We start from the raw sequence: 24,594 nt of genomic DNA on the forward strand, positions 1-24,594 counted from the left end.
TTATACTGTATATATACAGTACAGGGCAAAAGTTTGGACACACCTTCTCATTGGTGCGTTTTCTTTATTTTCATGACTATTTACATTGTAAATTCTCAAGGTAATAAAACCGCAGTGCCTTGCAAAAGTATTCGGCCCCCTTGAACCTTGCAACCTTTCGCCACATTTCAGGCTTCAAACATAAAGATATAAAATTTTAATTTTTTGTCAAGAATCAACAACAAGTGGGACACACTCGTGAAGTGGAACAAAATTTATTGGATAATTTAAACTTTTTTAACAAATAAAAAACTGAAAAGTGGGGCGTGCAATATTATTCGGCCCCCTTGCGTTAATACTTTGTAGCGCCACCTTTTGCTCCAATTACAGCTGCAAGTCGCTTGGGGTATGTTTCTATCAGTTTTGCACATCGAGAGACTGACATTCTTGCCCATTCTTCCTTGCAAAACAGCTCGAGCTCAGTGAGGTTGGATGGAGAGTGTTTGTGAAAAGCAGTCTTCAGCTCTTTCCACAGATTCTCGATTGGATTCAGGTCTGGACTTTGACTTGGCCATTCTAACACCTGGATACGTTTATTTTTGAACCATTCCATTGTAGATTTGGCTTTATGTTTTGGATCATTGTCCTGTTGGAAGATAAATCTCCGTCCCAGTCTCAGGTCTTGTGCAGATACCAACAGGTTTTCTTCCAGAATGTTCCTGTATTTGGCTGCATCCATCTTCCCGTCAATTTTAACCATCTTCCCTGTCCCTGCTGAAGAAAAGCAGGCCCAAACCATGATGCTGCCACCACCATGTTTGACAGTGGGGATGGTGTTTTCAGGGTGATGAGCTGTGTTGCTTTTACGCCAAACATATCGTTTTGCATTGTGGCCAAAAAGTTCAATTTTGGTTTCATCTTCAAGTTTGGAAGGACGGCCGGGTCTTGGTAGATTTGCTGTGGTCTGATGCTCCTTTCATTTAAATATGATGGCTTGCACAGTGCTCCTTGAGATGTTTAAAGCTTGGGAAATCTTTTTGTATCCAAATCCGGCTTTAAACTTCTCCACAACAGTATCTCGGACCTGCCTGGTATGTTCCTTGGTTTTCATAATGCTCTCTGCACTTTAAACAGAACCCTGAGACTATCACAGAGCAGGTGCATTTATACGGAGACTTGATTACACACAGGTGGATTCTATTTATCATCATCGGTCATTTAGGACAACATTGGATCATTCAGAGATCCTCACTGAACTTCTGGAGTGAGTTTGCTGCACTGAAAGTAAAGGGGCCGAATAATATTGCACGCCCCACTTTTCAGTTTTTTATTTGTTAAAAAAGTTTAAATTATCCAATAAATGTTGTTCCACTTCACGATTGTGTCCCACTTGTTGTTGATTCTTGACAAAAAAATTAAATTTCATATCTTTGTTTGAAGCCTGAAATGTGGCGAAAGGTTGCAAGATTCAAGGGGGTCGAATACTTTTGCAAGACACTGTATGAATGAGCACGCGTGGAATTATGTACTTAGAAAAAAAAAAAGTGAGATAACTAAAAACATGTATAATGTTCTGGCGTCTAGCACCGTCAATGACAAAACATGAGCATTCAAAGCCTTGTCCTCGTAGTTTAAATGCATTAGATGTCTATAATTTTCAATGCCAGCCAAACTTTGACAGCGAACTGTATTTTCTCCAAATATGTAGGACACTGTTATTATTTTTATGTCTATCATATAAATTAGGGAAATAAATCTAAAAAAATAAGGGGCCCTGGTACACCATTTCACTCCACTCCACACTTCAACACCCCTGCCTGCTTTGCTCTCTATTTGTGGCTTTTGGCATATTTTCATTTTCCATTCTGTCATTCCTTCTGCCCACCAGCTGTCTTTAACATTGCTCCTCCGCAGTGTCTTTCAATGATATAAACAAAAGATGAGAGATGTTTGTCCCTTAGAAACCCCACTATGACCTGTACAAGCACACAGTAAGCGCGGGACAGCGCATATTTATTTCTACGTGGGAACACGCGGCTGTAATATTCCAATGTCTTATGATAAATGTGGATTCTAAAGCATTTAAAGTTAGAGGAGAAATCAAATTGTCTTTACATTTATTACAAGACAAGTGATCACCGTTGTGGAAAAATTCAGTTGTGTTGTAGGTTTGTTTCCGTTTGTTGCTTTGTCAAACACCACCACTTACTGGCGAGAGAGATTATTACAACATAGATACAGGTACAGTAGAGAATTTTGAACAAGAGGAGGTAAAAATTAAATAGGTTATTAGGCACTGGAAACCAACGAAATTGCAGCACCATACTGGTGTGAAATTGTGTGAAGTGAAGCTATTTAAAATATAGTGAAGTTCGTTAAATAAGAATGTCACAAGATTTTTTTTTTTTTTTTTTTTTGTCAGAAGACTACAATTTTAATGTCATATTGCTTTCTTTAAATCTTTTACAATTAAATAGTCTACTGCAAAAACAGAGTTTTCGGGGTAAATATATTCCAATATCATTTTGAGGCTTTTGTTTTTAATGAGGTTTTGCCCTGAGTTTTTAAAAAAAAAATTTCTATTACCGTTTTCCATCTAGTCCAATACAGTGGGGCAAATAAGTATTTAGTCAACCACTAATTGTGCAAGTTCTCCCACTTGAAATATTAGAGAGGCCTGTAATTGTCAACATGGGTAAACCCCAACCATGAGAGAGGGGTGGGGGGGGGGGGGGGGGTGGGGGGGGGGGGAACAGAAAATCACATTGTTTGATTTTTAAAGAATTTATTTGCAAATCATGGTGGAAAATAAGTATTTGGTCTATACTAATAGTTCATCTCAATATTTTGTTACGTACCCTTTGTTGACAAAAAAAAAAGAAAAAAAATCAAAGAAAAATAGCTTTCACATGCATTTTTTTGTTTTGTTTCAAATTTATTTTTGCATCCAAACACATTTTTTTTTGATTGACGTGACCTTTTTTTGGTTGAAAATATATATTTTGATTGAGGCAACTTTTTTGTTTTTTTTATTGAAGCAACTTTTTTTGATTGAATAATAAAGACACAAATCGACCTCCATATGGCTCCGCCCAGGGGATACAATTTTTGACTGGGGTAACTACATTGGCACGACAGCGTCGGGCGTGTCATATTTAATGGATGAGGATCATGGCGAAAAGTATTGCCTAAGTAGCCTGATTTAGAATTCCCCTCAAGAATGATGGGAAACAAGCAAACAAACAAAAAAACGCTCATTGTTAACTTATTATTACAAATATTCTTGTAAGTAAATTTTTATTGCTGACAGTGCGTTTCTGGGTCATCAATGCTCCAAAAGTCAAACTCCGCCTCTGGGAACAGGCTGAATTGACCCCAGGAAGAGTAGCTGTACTTGTTACAGCTAATGGAGATTTAAATAAATACAAATACAATCAGTAAGACTCAAACTTGTAACATGATCAAGACCAAAGAGCTGTCCAAAGACAGCAGACACAAAATTGTTCACCTCAACAAGGTTGGAAAGGACTGCGGAGCAATTGCCAAGCAGCTTGGTGAAAAAAGGTCCACTGTCGAAGCAATCATTAGAGAATGGAAGAAGCTAAACAAGATGGTCAATCTCAGTCGGAGTGACGCCCCATGTAAAATATCACCTCGTGGGCTCTCAATGATCCTACAAAAGGTGAGGAATCAACCTAGAACTACATGACAGGAGTTGGGACAGCCGTTTCCAGGGTTACTGTTGGTAATGCACTAAACCATGCACGGCACGGAAGGTTTCCCTGCTTAAACCAGCATATTTTAAGGCCTGTCTTAAGTTTGCCTATGACCATTTGGATGATGCAGAGGAGTCATTGAGCAAGTTTTGTGGTCAGATGAGAGTAAAAGAGAACGTTTTGGTCATAATTCCACTAACCGTGTTTGGAAGAAAAGGAATGATGACTACTATCTTAGAACACCATCTCTACTGTGAAGCATGGGGGTGGTACCATCATGCGTTTGGAGTGTTTTTCTGTGCATGGGACAGGACGAGTGCACTATATTAAAGAGAGGATAACTGGGGCCCTGTATTGTGAGATTTTAGGGAACAACCTCCTTCTCTCAGTCAGAGCTTTGAAGATGGGTCGTGCCTGTGTCTTCCAACACGACAATGACCCGAAGCACACAGCCAGGAAAACCAAGGAGTAGCACCGTAAGAAGCATAACAAGGTTCTACCATGGCCTAGCTGGTCTCCAGACCTTAAACCAATGGAAAACCTTTGGTGGGAGCTCAAACTCCGTGATACTCAGTCACAGCCCAGAAACCTGACTGATGGGTGGGCCAAGATCCCTCCTGCAGTGTGTGCAAACCTAGTGAAAAACTACAGGAAATGTTTAACCTCTGTAATTACAAACAACAAAAGGCTACTGTATTAAATATTAACATTCATCTTCCCAGGTGTTCAAATACTTATTTGCAGCTGTATCACACAATTTTTAAAAAAAAATCATACATTGTGATTTCTGGATTTTTTTCTTTTTAGATGATCTCTCTCACAGTGGACTTGCACCTACGATAAAAATTTCAGACCCCTCTATATTTCTAAGTGGAAGAACCTAATATGAAAAATAGCAGGGTGTTCAAATACTTTTTTTTTTTTTTTTTTTTAATTGTATAGACCCTACCCACCGACGTCAGAAAACCACGTGCTCGCTGTATGGTTCCGCCCCCTTGTCCGTCATTTTGTCTCTGTATTAGCATTGGTTTCAATTGATTGAGGAATTTAAAATGCATTTCATGGAAGACCCGGTGCTTTCGGATGCCGTAAACTCACTGGATGTGTTGCATAAAAGGCGTTATGTGGAAAAGCTTCGTTCTATACAGTCGCCAGATCCATATTTGATGCCCAAATCGATGTTTTTCGACCCACTGTCTTCGCCCTGTCTGCCTGACATCTGCTACGCTGATATTTACAACTATCTTGTCCACACAAAATCAGCCTATTCTCACGAAAATTTGAAAAACTTCAAGAGCTTGGAGGCTTATAAATACTTCGTTGCTGGTTGGGTGAAACAGGTCCTCGTCCACGAAAATCCGGCAGGAATCTATTTTGTGCTTGGAAAGGTTAGTTACGAAATTTTCAATTCAAAATCTTTTATTCTCGCTAACATCCACTGTCAAGTCTAATTTATTTCATGTCATTTGTCAATGCAGTTAGGGCTTTTTATGTTTATATGGTTTAGCGATAGCACTCTCACTACATACATAAGTGTATGTTGTCGGCGATTAGCCTAGCAATGATCTTAATTGAGGTTATTTGTCAGCCCAAAACCCTCTAAGTATATCTTAAATGCATCTCACCGGATATAAAATGACTACTACATAGTCTGTGGTGATTTTTTGGTGCCCAGTTTTCACGTCGAATTGCAGCCGTCCATTTCGCTCTCCTCTTTGGATCCCTCGGAATACGGTAAAACTTCAAGTCTCTCCTTCCATCTTCTCTGTTAGTGCAACCAACAGCCACACACGCCTTCACCATTTTGATTACTAATGTTAAGGAGCAGAAAAACACGCCGTAAATAGGAGGAATGTACGTAGCCGTAACAGGTTAACACTATGTTTTGACGGACAATTGGGCGGTACCATTCAGGAGTGCGGAGTTGTGACGTCACGTGGGTAGGGTCTATATGAAAGTACAACTTCATCATTGTAAATTTATAATTCTTTATTATATAAAAAATACAGTGCAAAAACTAATAAGTCAGTCAGAAATAATGATTTCACAAATGTTCAGTACAATCATGCTCATTACAGTACAATAAGGTAAATATTCTTTTATTTTTATTTTGAATTGTTTTTTTTTTTCAGAATTAAAAAAAAAAAAAAAAATCCTAAAACATTCTATTTTATTTATGTTTTTAATTAAAAAAAAATTAAATATTAACTTTATATTTTTAAAAATTGCATATTTATTTATTTATTTTTTAATAAGGGGAAAAAATATATACTCTCTAAATTAATTTGTCTTTTGTTTATTTAGGGCTAAATAAATTGTATTTAAATTTGCTTTAATGAAAAACATGGAGTTAATGCAGAAGATTAACTTTTGTGGGCCACATGAAAAAATATGGTGGGCAAGTTTGACTCTTGTGACTTAGGGTCTCACCCTAAGTCATATTACATAGCCATATTACAGTCAATTTAATACAATTTACAATACCCCAAAGTCATTCTTTTCAGTGCACTTGTTTACGATTAGTGAGTTAACGATGGCTGCTTGACCTTATCTTCCTGTTGTAGCTGTGTGTCATTGTCGCTGCTCTCATGTTCCTCTTGCTGGTGACCCCCCCAACACTGTTTGAGGTGCGTGTTGAGTTTTTCCAGGATGTCACTGGAGTGGTTGATGATAAGCGCCAGCCAGGCCAGGCCAAAGAATATCCAGCAGGCAATGAAAAAGCTGTACCACTCCGGGTAAACTTTATCTGGGTTATTGTCTGCAAATAAAACATCCAAACACGATGACGGTGGTGGCAATCAGGCCGAATGAACGTGCAGTGAGACGTACCAGCCACAAAATCTCCAAAGCCGATGGTGCTGAGGGTGATGAAGCAGTAGTAGATGGCCTGTGAGAAAGTCCAACCTTCATGAAGCTGGAACACAACCATGGGAACAATGAAGAAGAGGAGAGCTCCGGATAGGTAGGACACCAGGTGGACGAAGAAATGTGAACACCTCTAAAAGGAGAGAAGCAGTTGGTGAAACGTCAAGAAAATGAGTGTCAAAGATGTCCTCACCGCTCTCCCGGTTTGTCCTTCAAGAAATGTGGAGATATTCCGCTCAATTACGATCATGTATTTGCCCACCCTGTTGAGCACCACCACATTGAGAGGGATGCCAAAAAGGGCAAAGAACACACAGAAGATCTGAGCAGCGGTGGAACGAGGGCTCATGTTTCCATAACCTGCAAACAATGAACACGTGGCTGTTGCAGAAGATGCTATTTACACATACTGTACAAAAATGCTTTTTAAATGTATTCCTTATTGCCTTTTTTAATACTGTCATAGAAGTTATGCTATCTTCCAAGCTGTTCATTTTCCACTTGCCCTTGACGTTACTGGATAAAGTTCAAACCAAAATAAAAAAATATTTATCTTAAAGAGCAAACTGCTCAACAAAACAGACGATAGCAGCATCACATATGAAACAAGTTATTTTCTGCCCCTGATGCGTTCCTACTCAGAAAGTATTATCTCTATGCCTTCATCTCAGCCGGATCATTTGATAGAAAGGCTATATTTATTCCCTATTTCAACAAAGTCATCACATCTTAATGACTAATCAAACATATACCAAGGGGCGCAACTACCCATTCTTGTTAGGGTATGCAAAATAAAAGATGCCCCCCCCCCCCCCCCTCCAAACCCCCAACATTCCAACCGGCCCTAACCCAGCAGACACACGCACTTTTTTATTTTTATTTTGGTGGCATCTATGCTGCTTTTTTAGTCTTATACGGCTGCGACTAACGATGATTTTTTAAAAAGCAATAAATCGGATAAGTGTCACTTTTTTCATTTACCTTTCACAATTTTATTTGAAGTTGTTTTAGGAAGTTGTAAGTAACAATGAAGACAAAATGGATGACTATTTCCTTCAAAAATAACATTTTATTACAGCTTCCTTACTTAACTATAGTCTACACCTGTACTGTTTTAATTAGGTAATACTTGTTAAAGTTTTTAATAAAGGTTCTGAGTATAAAACATTAAAAGAATTTCTCAGTACACAAATCAGACAAACGTCTTGTTCATTCAAATTAAAAAAGTGCTGCTGATGGTCATTTGAAAAAAGTAGGACACCCCATTAAATATTCCATTCTTTATTAAGAAATGTTCACATATCAGTGTCTGATCTTATTTTTCTTTATCTCTGAAAAAGAACGATTTAATTGCAGGTAAACAACAAACAATAACACTGTTTTATACATTAAACCAAATTTATCAACAAAAATGCATATTCTAACTGAGGAAAAAGTTAGGACACCCTACTACCTAATAGCTAGTGTTACCCTTTTTGGCTGAAATAACTTCAGACACATTTGTAGCCATCTACCAGTCTTTGACTGAAGAAAGTTTGCCCCACTCCTCCACGCAGAACACTTTAAGCTGTGAGATGTTTGACGGGTTTCTTGCATATACAGCCCGTTTAAAGTCACCCCACAGCATCTCAATGGGATCAAGATCCGGGCTTTGATTTGGCCATTCCAGGACTTTCTTCCTTTTCAGCCAGTTCTTGGTGGATTTACTGGTAAGTTTCGGGTCATTGTCATGTTGCAGGGTCCAGTTTCACTTCAGCTTATAATTTTTTCTTAGATGATCTCACATGTTCCTCAAGCACTCTCTGATACACGAAAGAATTCATGGTGGATACTATGATGGTGAGCTGGCCAGGTCCTGGTGCAGCAAAGCATCCCCAAACCATGACACTTCCACCTCCATGCTTCACAGTTGGTATGAGGTTCTTTTCCTGGAATGCTGTATTGGGTTTACGCCAAACATGTCCTCTGTTTTGGTGTCCACATAATTCAATTTCAGATTAATCTGTCCAAAGAACATTATTCCAGAAGTCCTGGTCTTTGCCTACATTCACTCTAGCAAACTTCAGTCCGGCCTTCATGTTCTTCTTCGAAAGCAAAGGTTTCCTCCTTGCAGACCTCCCATGAAGCTTAAACTTGTGAAGTCTCTTTCTGATGGTAGAGGCATGCACTTTCACATCGACAGTCGTAAGAGCCTGCTGATGACATTTTAGGGTTTTTGGAGACTTCTTTTAGCATCCTGCGGTCTGCTCTCGGGGTGAACTTGCTTGTACGGCCAGACCTTGGTATTTTGGCAGTTGTTTTGAATGTCCTCCACTTGTAGACGATTTTCCGGACAGCGGAATGGCGGATTTTATATTCTTTTGAGATCTTTTGAAATGCCTTACCAGACTCATAAGCGTCAACAATCTTCTTTCTGAAGGCCTCAGACAGCTCCTTTGATCTTACAATGATGTTTTATCTCACTTTAACAGTCAGTGATTGTTGAAAGTATTCTGCATTGAAGAGTGGGGATAACTCTTCAGACCAATGTCAAAGACTGGTAGATGGCTACAAAAGGCGTCTCACTGAAGTTATTTCAGCCAAAGGGGGTAACACAAGCTATTAGGTGGTAGGGTGTCCTAACTTTTTCCTCAGTTATAATATGCATTTTTTGTTGATATATTTGGTTTAAAGGGTAAAACAAAATAAATTTTAATCTTTTACCTGCAAATAAATCATTTTCTTTCCCAGAGATAAAGAAAAACAAGATCAGACATTGTTTTGTGAACATTTCTTAATAAAGAACTGAATATCTAATGGGTTGTCCTAATTTTTTCACATGTCACATCTTAAGTACATTGCTTGCTGAAGCATTTAACGCAATCAAATGAAGTTGGACCAACTGTGAAGAAAAAAAAAAAAAATAAATAAAAAAAAAAAAAAAGGGTTTGGCTGCTCAGTAAAATAATGCGCACTTAATGAGTAACACTTAATATGAGGACATCTGACCTTATTCAATATTATTTATTCTTGCGTAACTTCTCATATTTGTGTAACAGTTGCAAATGTTGATTCAGACCAGCGAGTCATGAAATTGATTGTGCTAGAGATTGTGGGTTTTCTCAAACAAAAATTGTACATGGGTTCCTCCTTGGTCTATTTATATGAAAGATGACCATTCTATATACAGTGCCTTGCAAAAGTATTCGGCCCCCTTAAATCTTGCAACCTTTCGCCACATTTCAGGCTTCAAACATAAAGATATGAAATTTAATTTTTTTGTCAAGAATCAACAACAAGTGGGACACAATCGTGAAGTGGAACAACATTTATTGGATAATTTAAACTTTTTTAACAAATAAAAAACTGAAAAGTGGGGCATGCAATATTATTCGGCCCCTTTACTTTCAGTGCAGCAAACTCACTCCAGAAGTTCAGTGAGGATCTCTGAATGATCCAATGTTGTCCTAAATGACCGATGATGATAAATAGAATCCACCTGTGCGTAATCAAGTCTCCGTATAAATGCACCTGCTCTGTGATAGTCTCAGGGTTCTGTTTAAAGTGCAGAGAGCATTATGAAAACCAAGGAACACACCAGGCAGGTCCGAGATACTTTTGTGGAGAAGTTTAAAGCCGGATTTGGATACAAAAAGATTTCCCAAGCTTTAAACATCTCAAGGAGCACTGTGCAAGCCATCATATTGAAATGGAAGGAGCATCAGACCACTGCAAATGTACCAAGACCCGGCCGTCCTTCCAAACTTTCTTCTCAAACAAGGAGAAAACTGATCAGAGATGCAGCCAAGAGGCCCATGATCACTCTGGATGAACTGCAGAGATCTACAGCTGAGGTGGGAGAGTCTGTCTATAGGACAACAATTAGTCGTACACTGCACAAATCTGGCCTTTATGGAAGAGTGGCAAGAAGAAAGCCATTTCTCAAAGATATCCATAAAAAGTCTCGTTTAAAGTTTGCCACAAGCCACCTGGGAGACACACCAAACATGTGGAAGAAGGTGCTCTGATCAGATGAAACCAAAATTGAACTTTTTGGCCACAATGCAAAACGATATGTTTGGCGTAAAAGCAACACAGCTCATCACCCTGAACACACCATCCCCACTGTCAAACATGGTGGTGGCAGCATCATGGTTTGGGCCTGCTTTTCTTCAGCAGGGACAGGGAAGATGGTTAAAATTGACGGGAAGATGGATGCAGCCAAATACAGGAACATTCTGGAAGAAAACCTGTTGGTATCTGCACAAGACCTGAGACTGGGACGGAGATTTATCTTCCAACAGGACAATGATCCAAAACATAAAGCCAAATCTACAATGGAATGGTTCAAAAATAAACGTATCCAGGTGTTAGAATGGCCAAGTCAAAGTCCAGACCTGAATCCAATCGAGAATCTGTGGAAAGAGCTGAAGACTGCTATTCACAAACACTCTCCATCCAACCTCACTGAGCTCGAGCTGTTTTGCAAGGAAGAATGGGTAAGAATGTCAGTCTCTCGATGTGCAAAACTGATAGAAACATACCCCAAGCGACTTGCAGCTGTAATTGGAGCAAAAGGTGGCGCTACAAAGTATTAACGCAAGGGGGCCGAATAATATTGCACGCCCCACTTTTCAGTTTTTTATTTGTCAAAAAAGTTTAAATTATCCAATCAATTTTGTTCCACTTCACGATTGTGTCCCACTTGTTGTTGATTCTTGACAAAAAATTAAAATTTTATATCTTTATGTTTGAAGCCTGAAATGTGGCGAAAGGTTGCAAGGTTCAAGGGGGCCGAATACTTTTGCAAGGCACTGTAAATGATCATTCACACTGGCATTCACGTCATCATTCAGTGCTGAATTCAAAATTATTCAAAATATAGAAATAGGGTAATAATTATTGTGAAGCCCCCCAATGCCTTTCATTTGACCCCTTAATGGTTTTTGAGTCATACAGAACTGGATCAAAAATCTTAACTAACCTCACTAACCTATGGTTGTGACCACAGTGGCAGCAAAAACAGCCGAGCTGGTAAATTTCCAGAATCCGTCTGTGGTGCTGTTGCCTTTCAAACTAAGGCCCACTTTCGATGCATCTTGAATAACCTGGAAAAAAATGTAACACAACAACAAAAAGCCAAATGCCTGCAGACATACATGGTGATAATGTTTGTTTCTTAGGGTTCAGGTGAGGACTAAAATCATCTCAGAACTCAAGAAGCAGTGAGTTACATAACCGTCATCATCTCTCTGTAAAATACAGCTAGGAAAGAGGCAATAATCTTGCAACAATGATGTTGTGATATTGAACTCATGTCAGGATGGACGCAATAGACCTATTAACACTTGACATTATTTACAGTGCTGCAAAAGTATTGGAACCCCTGCAATTCTGTCAGATAATGCTCAGTTTCACCCAGAAAATGATTGCAATTACAAATGCCCATGGCACTGTGGCTAACCTCCCTAGATGTAGACGGAAAAGAAAAATTGATGAGAGATTTCAATGAAAGATTGTGCGGATGGTGGATGAAGAACCTCGACTAACATCCAAACAAGTTAAAGTTGTCCTGCAGTCCGAGGGTACAACAGTGTCAACCCATACTACCCATAGACGTCTGAATGAAAAGGGACGCTATGGTAGGATACCCAGGAAGACCACACTTCTGAACCAAAGACATAAAAAAGCCAGGCTGGAGTTTGCCAAAACTTACCTGAGAAAGCCAAAAACGCTTTGGAAGAATGTTCTCTCGTCAGATGAGACAAAAGTAGAGCTTTTTGGAAAAAAGGCATCAACATAGAGTTTACAGGGAAAAAAAACGAGGCCTTCAAAGAAAAGAACACGGTCCCCACCGTCAAACCTGGCGGAGTTACCCTGATGTTTTGGGGTTGCTTTGCTGCCTCTGGCACTGGACTGCTTGACCGTGTGCATGGCATTATGAAGTCTGAAGACTACCAACAAATTTTGCAGCATAATAGTGTGAGAAAGCTGTGTCTCCCTCAGAGGTCATGGGTCTTCCAGCAGGACAATGACCCAAAATACACTTCAAAAAGCAGTAGAAAATGGTTTGAGAGAAAGCACTGGAGTCTTCTAAAGTGGCCAGCAATGAGTCCAGACCTGAATCCCATAGAACACCCGTGGAGAGATCTAAAAATGGCAGTTTGGAGAAGGTACCCATCAAATCTCAGAGACCTGGAGCAGTTGGCCAAAGAAGAATGGTCTAAAATTCCAGCAGAGCATTGTAAGAAACTCATTGATGGATACTGGAAGCGGTTGTTTGCAGTTATTTCGTCTAAAGGTTGTGCTACCAAGTATCAAGTGAGGGTGATAATACTTTTGTCCGGCCCATTTTTAGAGTTGTGTAAAATGATAATGATTTAATTTTTTTTTCATTCTCTTTTGTGTTTTTTCATTGTAAGCAAAATAAATGAAGATATTACTACCAAAGCATTTGTAATTGCAATCATTTTCTGGAAGAAATTGAGCATTATCTGACAGAATTGCAGGGGTGCCAATACTTTTGGCCAGCACTGTATCGTCTGAGAAATATTTAATAGTAGCTTTTTGTACTTAAAGTACACCCCACCCAGTGCAGTTTCTGAACTTTTAATTTTGCGGATGCTTTCATATTTCAAGGCATTTGGATTTTCTTTTTTTTTTTTTTTTTTTTTTTAAATAAGATTTTGATACAATAAATTAAGACTTTAATAATTCAGTCCCTTCCAGCTTTTGATTTTTGGGGTTCTATATTCAAAATGGTAGAAAGTATTAAAGGATTTCCATTTTGACCAGAGAATTTCTCTCTCTTCCAGAAGTTGATACCATCTTTTTTTTTTTTTTTTTTTTTTTTAATATACAGTATATTTATTCTTTACTCAGGGATAAGAATCAGCGAGCTTATTTCCAAGATTGAAGATTTTTCAAAGTCTGTAGCCTGAACCCAAAAAAAGAATCTCAAATTAAATTGATGTTTACACATGACTGTCAGGATATCGAAATAGATATTATGCCACATTAAAAAACATAACAAAACGAACGAATCAACAAAAACTTAAATATTTAGGTACAGCATATTCATAACTAAAAATCTTACTTTTAGACATCATTCTAGTTTTTTAGAAAGAAAAAAAAACCCTAAACATATTCCATTTCTGGCTTCATAGCTATGGCTGTATTAGGACTGGCTCTTCTCTTTGAAGCAGATCTCATTTGATTTATTCAGGGCTATCTGAAAGGATTTACAGTTACTGGAGTAAATAAGGTGTCTTTTGATGTCATTTGAAAATATAAATCTCACAAACTCCATTTGCAAATGAGAATGAGCCTTTGATATCCTAAATTTTTAGTTGACAACTCACGCTTCATTCAAGCAAATTGTAGTAGTGCCCCCCTTCACATCCTCAGTAATGGTAATGGCATTGCAATGATGGGAAAAGTAATTAATTATATTACTCACAACTGAATTTTTTATTTTTTTTAAACTAACGCCGTTATTAACAACACTGCTGACAGTCAAAGTCATAAGTGAGACTGGCCAATATCACAATGAACAAAAATCCACATCCGAAACTTCACAATTTTACTTGTTAGTTGTTAGTGTTGCTTTGGGTATCGGTACCAATACAGCACTAAAATCATGTCATCGGTATCGGGGAGTACTTAGAAATAACGTATCGATTTTGTGTTATGTAGTTTTGGAGATCTAGTTTCCAACCACTTGTCGCCTTACCCAAGATGATGATAGACATATAATTGTGTTGTGTCCAATCATCCATCTGCTTTGAATTTCAATGAGTTTATCACATCCAATCCATTTGAAGTGGGAGGGTTAGCAGCAAATGAACAAACGTTTAGTGCAGTCAATCGCAGCCAATGCTGTAAAAAAAATGTCCATATACATATATATACAGTGCCTTGCAAAAGTATTCGGCCCCCTTGAACCTTGCAACCTTTCGCCACATTTCAGGCTTCTAACATAAAGATATAAAATTTTAATTTTTTTGTCAAGAATCAACAACAAGTGGGACACAATCGTGAAGTGGAACAAGATTTATTGAATAATTTAAACTTTTTTAACAAATAAAAAACTGAAAAGTGGGGCGTGCAATATTATTCGGCCCCCTTGCGTTAATACTTTGTAGCGCCACCTTTTGCTCCAATTACAGCTGCAAGTCGCATGGGGTATGTTTCTATCAGTTTTGCACATCGAGAGACTGACATTCTTGCCCATTCTTCCTTGCAAAACAGCTCGAGCTCAGTGAGGTTGGATGGAGAGTGTTTGTGAACAGCAGTCTTCAGCTCTTTCCACAGATTCTCGATTGGATTCAGGTCTGGACTTTGACTTGGCCATTCTAACACCTGGATACGTTTATTTTGAACCATTCCATTGTAGATTTGGCTTTATGTTTTGGATCATTGTCCTGTTGGAAGATACATCTCCGTCCCATTCTCCGGTCTTGTGCAGATACCAACAGGTTTTCTTCCAGAATGTTCCTGTATTTGGCTGCATCCATCTTCCCGTCAATTTTAACCATCTTCCCTGTCCCTGCTGAAGAAAAGCAGGCCCAAACCATGATGCTGCCACCACCATGTTTGACAGTGGGGATGGTGTGTTCAGGGTGATGAGCTGTGTTGCTTTTACGCCAAACATATCGTTTTGCATTGTGGCCAAAAAGTTCAATTTTGGTTTCATCTGACCAGAGCACCTTCTTCCACATGTTTGGTGTGTCTCTCAGGTGGCTTGTGGCAAACTTTAAACGAGACTTTTTATGGATATCTTTGAGAAATGGCTTTCTTCTTGCCACTCTTCCATAAAGACCAGATTTGTGCAGTGTACGACTGATTGTTGTCCTATGGACAGACTCTCCCACCTCAGCTGTAGATCTCTGCAGTTCATCCAGAGTGATCATGGGCCTCTTGGCTGCATCTCTGATCAGTTTTCTCCTTGTTTGAGAAGAAAGTTTGGAAGGACGGCCGGGTCTTGGTAAATTTGCAGTGGTCTGATGCTCCTTCCATTTCAATATGATGGCTTGCACAGTGCTCCTTGAGATGTTTAAAGCTTGGGAAATCTTTTTGTATCCAAATCCGGCTTTAAACTTCTCCACAACAGTATATCGGACCTGCCTGGTGTGTTCCTTGGTTTTCATAATGCTCTCTGCACTTTAAACAGAACCCTGAGACTATCACAGAGCAGGTGCATTTATACGGAGACTTGATTACGCACAGGTGGATTCTATTTATCATCATCGGTCATTTAGGACAACATTGGATCATTCAGAGATCCTCACTGAACTTCTGGAGTGAGTTTGCTGCACTGAAAGTAAAGGGGCCGAATAATATTGCACGCCCCACTTTTCAGTTTTTTATTTGTTAAAAAAGTTTAAACTATCCAATAAATGTTGTTCCACTTCACGATTGTGTCCCACTGGTTGTTGATTCTTGACAAAAAAATTAAATTTCATATCTTGATGTTTGAAGCCTGAAATGTGGCGAAAGGTTGCAAGATTCAAGGGGGCTGAATACTTTTGCAAGGCACTGTATATATACACAGTGGGGAGAACAAGTATTTGATACACTGCCTATGGGAAAACCCATTGGCAGTGTATCAAATACTTGTTCTCCCCACTGTATACATATATATATAAATATATACATACATACAGTATATATTATATATGGCGGGAAACAGAGACAAGACTGAAAAATCCGTTTCTGCTCTTGCACTTCTCTTTAAAAGAAACTGCTGTATTTTAAGCCAGAACAACTGTCGTGTTTGATAGAACAATATGTCTATATGCAGCCATAGCAGATTCATGCTGCGTTAAGCCCCGAACTATTTTTAATTTGTCCGTTTTACCCAGAAAACCCCCGTTTACAGACGTCGCGCAACCGCTTTTGTTTCAACCCACCCATAAAACGAAGGTAATTAATTATATTTATTATTCAAAATGTTTGTCGTTTTTAGCTTAGAATCCTTAATTGGTATCTCATATTTCGTTTAAAAAAAAAAATTTTTTAAAACGACTTTGAAAAAATATTCACTCACGTATTTCAAACTTTTAAACAAATTATGTCACAATTAAAAAAAATCGCGTCTGTAAAAAAGTCACGGATATCTGCCTCATAACTATCACTTAATTGTATTTGTTTTGTTACTGTCACATATGTTAGATGACAAATAATCGATCCAAACAAAGAAAATTGAAAAAAAAAAAAAAAAGTTTAAATGGGTAAATATATGAAAAAGAAAATCTCGACCACTCCTTGATGTCTGCAATTTCTGCATCGCGACCCTTGTTATATTACCATGTTTCACCCATAAAATCCCCCCAAAATCCAGCTGTGGCCATTCACAGCTGTGCAGAGGTTGCACTAGACATTTTCGTTGTCTGTCATTTTGACTGACAGGGTCATAAAAATCCGGTCATAATCTATTTTTACCCGTCACTTAAATTTTTAAAATGATAATGATGACATATTCAATAGTATTTAGTTTTCATTCATTTTTAATTAATATTGTAACGCTTGCTTGGCGGCAAAAAATTAGACACGGAAGTCGTGGTATTTTTCGCCCTCTTTTTACTCTGCTTACCGCCAACAACACCAACAAAACAACAACTCCACCCCCAAAGAAAAAGACGTAACTATATAGACCCCAATCACCAACGTCACACAATGATCTTAACTGTGGTTGTCAGCCCAAAATCTTCTAAATATATATTAAATGCATCTTACCAGATATAAAATCACTACTACATAGTCTGTGGTGATCGTTTGGTGCCCAGATTTCTTGTCGAATTACAGCAGTCCATCTCGCTCTCCTCTTCGGGTCTCTCAGAATACGGTAGAACTTCAAGTCTCTCCGTCTATCTTCTCTGTTACTGCAACCAACCGCCACACACGCCTTCACCATTTTGATTATTAATGTTAACGAGCAGAAAAACAAGCCGTAATAGGAGGCATGTACGTAGCGGTAATGTGTAAACACGACGAGCTGACGGACAATATGGCGGCTCCAGTCAGGGGGGCGGAGTTGTGACGTCTTGTGATTGGGGACTATACACAGGCGGCAATCTAGTCCACCAATTGGATGACGCGCTGGCACACCGGGTGCACCAATAAGAACCTCGCGTTGATATGTCAATCACGGTGCCGCCGCCAGACCCAGGTGACGCTACAATATTCTGACAGAATAGCCAACGACGTCATGCATTAAGAGAGACAATAGCTAATTAATATGCTCACTCGCCACCCTGTGGTCTGGGGTGTGAATTGCAACCTATCAAAATGACGGACGGACTTTTTTCCGTCACCGTTTTAAAAAACCGGTCAACGACGGAAAATATTCGGTTAACGCGACCCCTGCAGCTGTGTCTTGACACTCGGTGATACATGCTACATGGAGTTTTTGGATCGAAACAAGGTAAGTATACGATAATATCTTGTTAAAGTCATGGCGTCTTTAATTCTGCTCTCGCGTGCTCTCGCCTCCAGATAGAGTTTTGCTGTTTAAAGAACATTAAAAAAAAAAAAAAAAAATGCCCTTCTGTTCAAAATTTTTCTTCCACCACAAAATCGAGATTTTAAGCTTTCCAATGATGTATCACACATGCATATGGGACAATTTTGAAAGTTGGACAAATTGGGGGTCTCAGAGCGGAACTTAAGTCACATGAGTGTTTTCCGCCATACACTTTAAAATAAACTGCTGTACTTTAAGCCAAAAGAACTGTTTTGTTTGATAGAATATGTCTATATGATGTCATAGCGGTTTCATGGCACAGTAAGCCCCCCAAACTACTTTTAATTTGTCCGTTTTACCCTGGAGACCCCCGTTTACAGACACGGCGCAACTGCTTTTGTTTCAACCCAGCCATAAAAAGAATTATATTTATTATTCGAAATGTCCATCATTTTTAGCTTAGAATCATTATTCATGTCTAATATTAAGTTAAAAAAAACTTTATAAAATTATTCACTCGCATATTTTAAACTTTTAAACAAATTACATCACAATAAAAAAATTGTGTCTGTAAATTGTTCACGGATATATACCTCATAACTATCGCTTAGTTGTATTTTTTTTTTTTTACTGTCGCATTTTCCCCGATACTTTAGATAATAATTGATCCAAAGAAAGAAAGAAAGAAAGAAAAAAAAAACATTTCAAAGGCTAAATATTTTAAAAAGACAATCTTGGCCACTACTTGATGTCTGCGATTTCTGCATTGCGACCCTTGCTATATTAATGTGTTTCACCCATTAAATCCCCAAAAAGTCCAGCAGTGGCCATTCACAGCTGTGTTTGGACACTCGGTGAGTTTTGGGATTGAAACAAGGCAAATACGCGATAAAATCTTATTAAAATCATGGTGTCTTTAATTATGCGCTTTCATGCTCTCACCTCGAGTTAGGGTTAAAATTTTTGTTTTTGTTTTAAAAATGCTCTCCTGTTCAAATTTTTTCTTCCCCCAGATTTTAAGCTTTCCAATGATGTATAACACATGCATATAGAACAATTTTAAAATTTGGCCAAATTGGGGGTCTCAGAGCAGAACTTTAAAGTCACCTGAGCGTTTTCCGGCATATATAACATAATATCATATCATGTCATATCATATATACAGTACTGTGCAAAAGTTTTAGGGAGGACACCTGCCTAAAACTTTTGCACAGTACTGTATATATTAGAGCTGGGAATCTTTGAGCACCTAACGATTCGATTACGATTCAGGGGCTCCGATTCGATTATAAAACGATTATTGATGCACCCCCCTCCTTTTTTGTTGTTGTTTTTTTTTGGTTTTGTACATTAGTTCCAAAATTGTTCAAAAATCCTCTCAGGCTAAACCAAACTACTATTTCAGTATCAAGTTAACATATAACAGTAAACAAACATACATAAATAACAGTAAATAAAAAACTCCAGTCCCCATTCTGTATCAGCAGCTTTAAACTACATTCAATTAATTTAATGTTGTGAATCAACTGTTACAGTTGTTAAAATTGCTCCCGTTATTCCATAATTTCCCTTCTGTCTACTTTTGTCAAAGTTTTAAAACTATTTCATCATTTAAAGATAGATTCAAGACAAGATTCTGCCGTTTTAGGAGTATTTTAGATAAAAAAAGTTAATTAGGTACTCTACAACAGAGCCATCTAGAGTGGTCTTCTGCTTTAAGATGGCGGCTGTTTACTTACGCCGGAAAGTCTGTCATTTCGTATCTCTGTTCAATAACACATGTTCTAACACCGACGTCGTCTGTCAGTTTGAATCTAGTTCTACATTTATATGATATCTACTGTAGCCGTATGTTTGTAGCAACTAGCAATTGGGCGTTGTTTGTAGCGGCTGTCACCCGCAGTCAGGTATGTTTGTTTTTTTATCTAGCGGCATGAGTTGAACATGATATGTACTCTCGGTCCGTTCCTCATTGCGTCCCAAAGACCGCGCTGACTGTGTTTTACTTCCGCTTTACCTGGTATAATTCAATAATCGGAATTTGGATATTTGTGAATCGTTCTCAAATCTTCCATGGCCGAATCGCGAATAATCTAAGAATCGGAAATTTCGCACGCCTCTAGTATATATATATATATATATATATATATATATATATATATATATATATATATATATATATATTATAATGGGTCGAAATTATTTTTTAAGCACCTTAGACAATAATTTGCTTTGCATAAAAAAAAAAAAAAAATATATATATATATATATATATATATATATATATATATATATTTTTTTTTTAGGGCTGTCAAAATTATCGCGTTAACGCGCGGTAAATAATTTTTTAAATTAATCACGTTAAAATATTTGACGCAATTAACGCACATGTCCCGCTCAGAAAGTATTCTGCCTTTTGGGAAGTTTTACAGCAAGACTTTTTGTGTCCAACAGCGAACTCTTGTGGTCGCTTTGCGACATGGTTTGTTTTCTTTCCAGTTCATTATGGCTGCACGACGTCTCGGGCTGATAATGTTGTGCTTATATGATCCTTGGACAAGATTTGTCCGTAAGTATGGTTGTTGTAAAGAATGTACATATTATGTTAGTAAGCGAAATGTTACATTTTTTGTATGAGACGCTTTTTGTTTATGTTTAGTGAAACTGTATAGCGTGCTAAGCTAACGTTGTTGCTAATGCAATGCTTGTGTACTTTTTTTTTTTTGTAGTTTTACGACGGTCTAAAGAGGACAATGGTTTGAGGCCATTTTATTAATAAATCAGATGAAAAAGGAAGAAGTCTAATTATTAAGGCGTCGTTCACTAGCTGTCTAGCTTTGGAAAAAGTAGACGCTTCGGAGTGAGGACAGCATAGACAGATTTAAATGACAGTAGAGTGAAATGCCCACTACAGTCCTTTTGTACCGTATGTTGAATGTATATATCCATCTTGTGTCTTATCTTTCCATTCCAACAATTTATTTTACAGAATATATATATAATTTACTGAAAAATATGGCATATTTTATAGATAGTTTGAATTGCGATTAATTACGATTAATTAATTTTTAAGCTGTAATTAACTCGATTAAAAATTTTAATCGTTTGACAGCCCATTATTTTTTTTTAAACGTAGTATCGGTACAGTCATTGCATTGGCTGACCCCATGCAGTGTTATTATGTCACGTTTGTTTCTTTCTTCCTCCCAAATGACTTTCTGCCAAAGAGAGACCAATCCTGAGGCTGGTCGCCAGTTAATCACAGGGAGACATGGACAGATTATATAAAAAAGGCCAGTTTTTCACATTTATGCTGTCTCTTGAGTGCCAAATGAACCCACGTTGCCTTATGCACAGAACCACTACAGTATCAGTGACGTTTCAATTTGAATGCATAGGTATGGCTATATTAGGCCATTCACTTTTGCTTTCCCAAAATAAGATGTTGATTTCGTAAATGATAGGAAGTGAGTAGTAAAGTGTCACTGTGAAAGATGTGTTTTAACTTGGCAAGATCAGTTAGCTTTGGCAACTAAAATGAGCCAAAGCTGAAAATTGAGAATAAAATAGTTATTCTAGCTGTCATCGTCACCAAAACAAAATTTCCTTTGGCTAGGATGCGCAATGAATACAACTCAAGGATGTGGTGTGCATTTGGAAATGAATGATGGTTCAAATGTGGCCCAAGGGTCTAACTGTGAACAGGACATGCTCAAGACTTTTCAGCCAATCAATTTTCAATGTGTGACATGCTATATATAATAATTCAACCGCCAGCGAGAGGATTTGTGATAATTATATGTTGATTGTTGTAAAAGCATTTTATGCTAAATTAAAACTAAACTCTATCATATGCTCGTTGGGATGGACTAAATAAACCAAGTAGGATTCTGAAGCCAGAAACTGTAAAGTCATAGGAAACAAATAAAATGGTTTGCTCAGTTCCTTCTTAAAACATCTGTTGAAGTATTTTAATGGGAGACATTCAGTCTGAAAGCAAATGGTATAAACAGCAAAGAAGCAAAGCGGTCAGATGGAAATCAGGTGGTCCCCCCATTTTAAGCCACAGGGTAATAAGTAATCCTCAGAAAGGTAATGGCAGACTTGAGGTTGGATGAATAGTGTGAGCTATCAGTGATCTTGCTTACCTTTGCCACTTCCTCAAGGCCATTTAGCTCCAGACACGTGTATGTTGACAATAGCTTCTGTTTGTTCATCAACAAAAGCCTGATGTCCTTCTCCCCGAAATCCCCTTCCAACTTCCAAAATATCACCCCTCCAATAAGCACGTAGGCCACATAAACCACTCCCAGCATAACGATGGAGGGAACACACACCATATTGAACATTTGCTTTATTTCCGTCTAAATACCTTGTATAAGAATAGAAAAGAAAAAGAAAATGCCAGGGAGACTTTACAGCTCTCAACCCTGGACAACAAGGCACAAACTGTGCGCGAAGGCAAATCAAACTCCACCGGAGCTACTGTTTCAATCACATCTGAGGCCTGTCATGCAAATCTGATGCAAATAAATGAGATGCTGGCTGTGTCTGAACCGCAGTATGAAGTCATTGTGACCACTTTTAGCCAAAGAATACTTGACAAATGACATTTCAAGACCTCTTTTGTCCACAAACACACAATTGAAGTTGTATAGCATAATGTATATATTTCATGCTTGTGAACAATTTTTGAAGGGGGTGATCAAGTAACACGTCCATTTTATGAGCAAACACATTGAAGCGCGAAAGGTAAAAGCCACTTTTCTCCCTTTTTTCATGGGCTCACTTCTGCGTGTAATATGTGCTCTCAGGCTACCACGCATCCTGATTAATGTGTTTGCTTTAGATAGCCCAAACACTCTCTATTCACCAAAGTTTTCCGTCGGCACACAAACACAGATGTTGACTCACATGTTAATGCGTATACACAGTGGATATACAAAGTTTGCACAACCCTGTTATAATGCAAGGTTATTGTGGTATAAAGCAAGGCCAAGATAAATCATTTCAAAACTTCTTCACGCTATTATTGAGAACAATGATCTGTAAAACTCTTCTGGAAAAATAATTTGATATATCATGATGGGAAGTAGTTTGGTTCTTCACCCAGCAAATTACTACTAACACAATAATCTATTTATAACTAAAATAACTATTCATTCATGACTAAAATAATTGAAATCAATGCTAAACAAAATGAATTAAAATACAGCCCCCCTCCCCCCACCCAACAACTCTTATATGGGATATCATCATCGTAATATCAAATTATGGAGGTGCACTCAATAAAGTGTTCATTTACCCTTTCGTATACCAATTGTGATGTATTTATTTATTTATTTATTTTGTCTTAATTTTTTTTTCTCATAACATTTATAGAAGAGAGGGGTCTCAAACTTGTGGCCCAGGGCCAATTGCGGCCCCATTTGACATCAAATTATAGAATTAGTCTTGCCCGTACTTGCTTGTATTTTGCAATTGGCAATAAACAAACAGAAAAAAACAATAAGGAAAAAACAATGTATATATTTTATATACAATAAATTAATTGAAGGATGAATTACGGGAAAAAAAACGGTTTAAATAGAAATACATTTAAAAAGAGCTAATTAAAAAAGCAATGAGTAGTAAAAAAAAAAAATTCTAAATCAAATAAAGCAAAACAAAGAAAAACAAAAAACTTGGGCTGTCAAAATTATCGCGTTAACGGGTGGTAATTAATTTTTTAAAATTAATCACTTTAAAATATTTGACACATTTAACGCACATGCCCCGCTCAAACAGATTAAAATGACAGCACAGTGTAATGTCCACTTGTTACTTGTGTTTTTTGGTGTTTTGTCGCCCTCTGCTGGCGCTTGGGTGCGACTGATTTTATGGGTTTCAGCACCATGAGCTTTGTGTAATTATTGACATCAACAATGGCGAGCTACTAGTTCATTTTTTGATTGAAAATTTTATTAAAATGAAAACATTAAGAGGGGTTTTAATATAAAATGTCTATAACTTGTACTAACATTTATCTTTTAAGAACTACAAGTCTTTCTATCCATGGATCGCTTTAACAGAATGTTAATCATGTTAATGCCATCTTGTTGATTTATTGTCATAGTAAACAAATACAGTACTTATGTACCGTATGTTGAATGTATATATCCGTCTCGTGTCAACAATAATTTACAGAAAAATATGGCATATTTTATAGATGGTTTGAATTGCGATTAATTACAATTAATTTTTAAGCTGTAATTAACTCGATTATAAATTTTAATCGTTTGACAGCCCTACAAAAAACAAAAAATAAATTGTAATAAATTAAAAAAAAAAAAAAAAGATTCATACATACATACGTAATAACAATAAGTATGGCCCTTGTGTATTTTGCTATGGGAATGTATTTATTTACTCATTTATTTGTTTTGTATTAATCACTTCTGACCTCTATGGCTGCCATTGATTAAGCCAGTACTTCTCAAATGGTGGGGCGCGCCCCCCCAGGGGGGCGCAGAGCGATGCCAGGGGGGGCGCGAGTGACCTCGGGGAACATGCTTTTTTTTTTTTTTTTTTGCCGTACTAGAATAAAGTGTA

The 24,594-nt window shown here is 37.7% G+C and overlaps 1 protein-coding gene across 1 annotated transcript; it reads right to left on the reverse strand.

Moving 5' to 3' along the window:
• Window positions 1-5,985: 5,985 nt before the first annotated feature.
• On the reverse strand, window positions 5,986-23,096 carry kcnk17 (potassium channel, subfamily K, member 17). The gene is made up of 5 exons (XM_057859924.1): window positions 22,152-23,096; window positions 11,533-11,647; window positions 6,754-6,920; window positions 6,525-6,693; window positions 5,986-6,453 (listed from the first exon to the last, which is right to left on the reverse strand). The coding sequence occupies exons 1-5, from the start codon at window positions 22,350-22,352 to the stop codon at window positions 6,215-6,217; spliced, it is 891 nt and encodes a 296-aa protein (XP_057715907.1). The 5' UTR covers window positions 22,353-23,096; the 3' UTR covers window positions 5,986-6,214.
• Between the last annotated feature and the right edge of the window lie 1,498 nt (window positions 23,097-24,594).

Source organism: Corythoichthys intestinalis, chromosome 15 (genome assembly GCF_030265065.1).
Source record: "Corythoichthys intestinalis isolate RoL2023-P3 chromosome 15, ASM3026506v1, whole genome shotgun sequence".
Taxonomy (NCBI): domain Eukaryota; kingdom Metazoa; phylum Chordata; class Actinopteri; order Syngnathiformes; family Syngnathidae; genus Corythoichthys; species Corythoichthys intestinalis.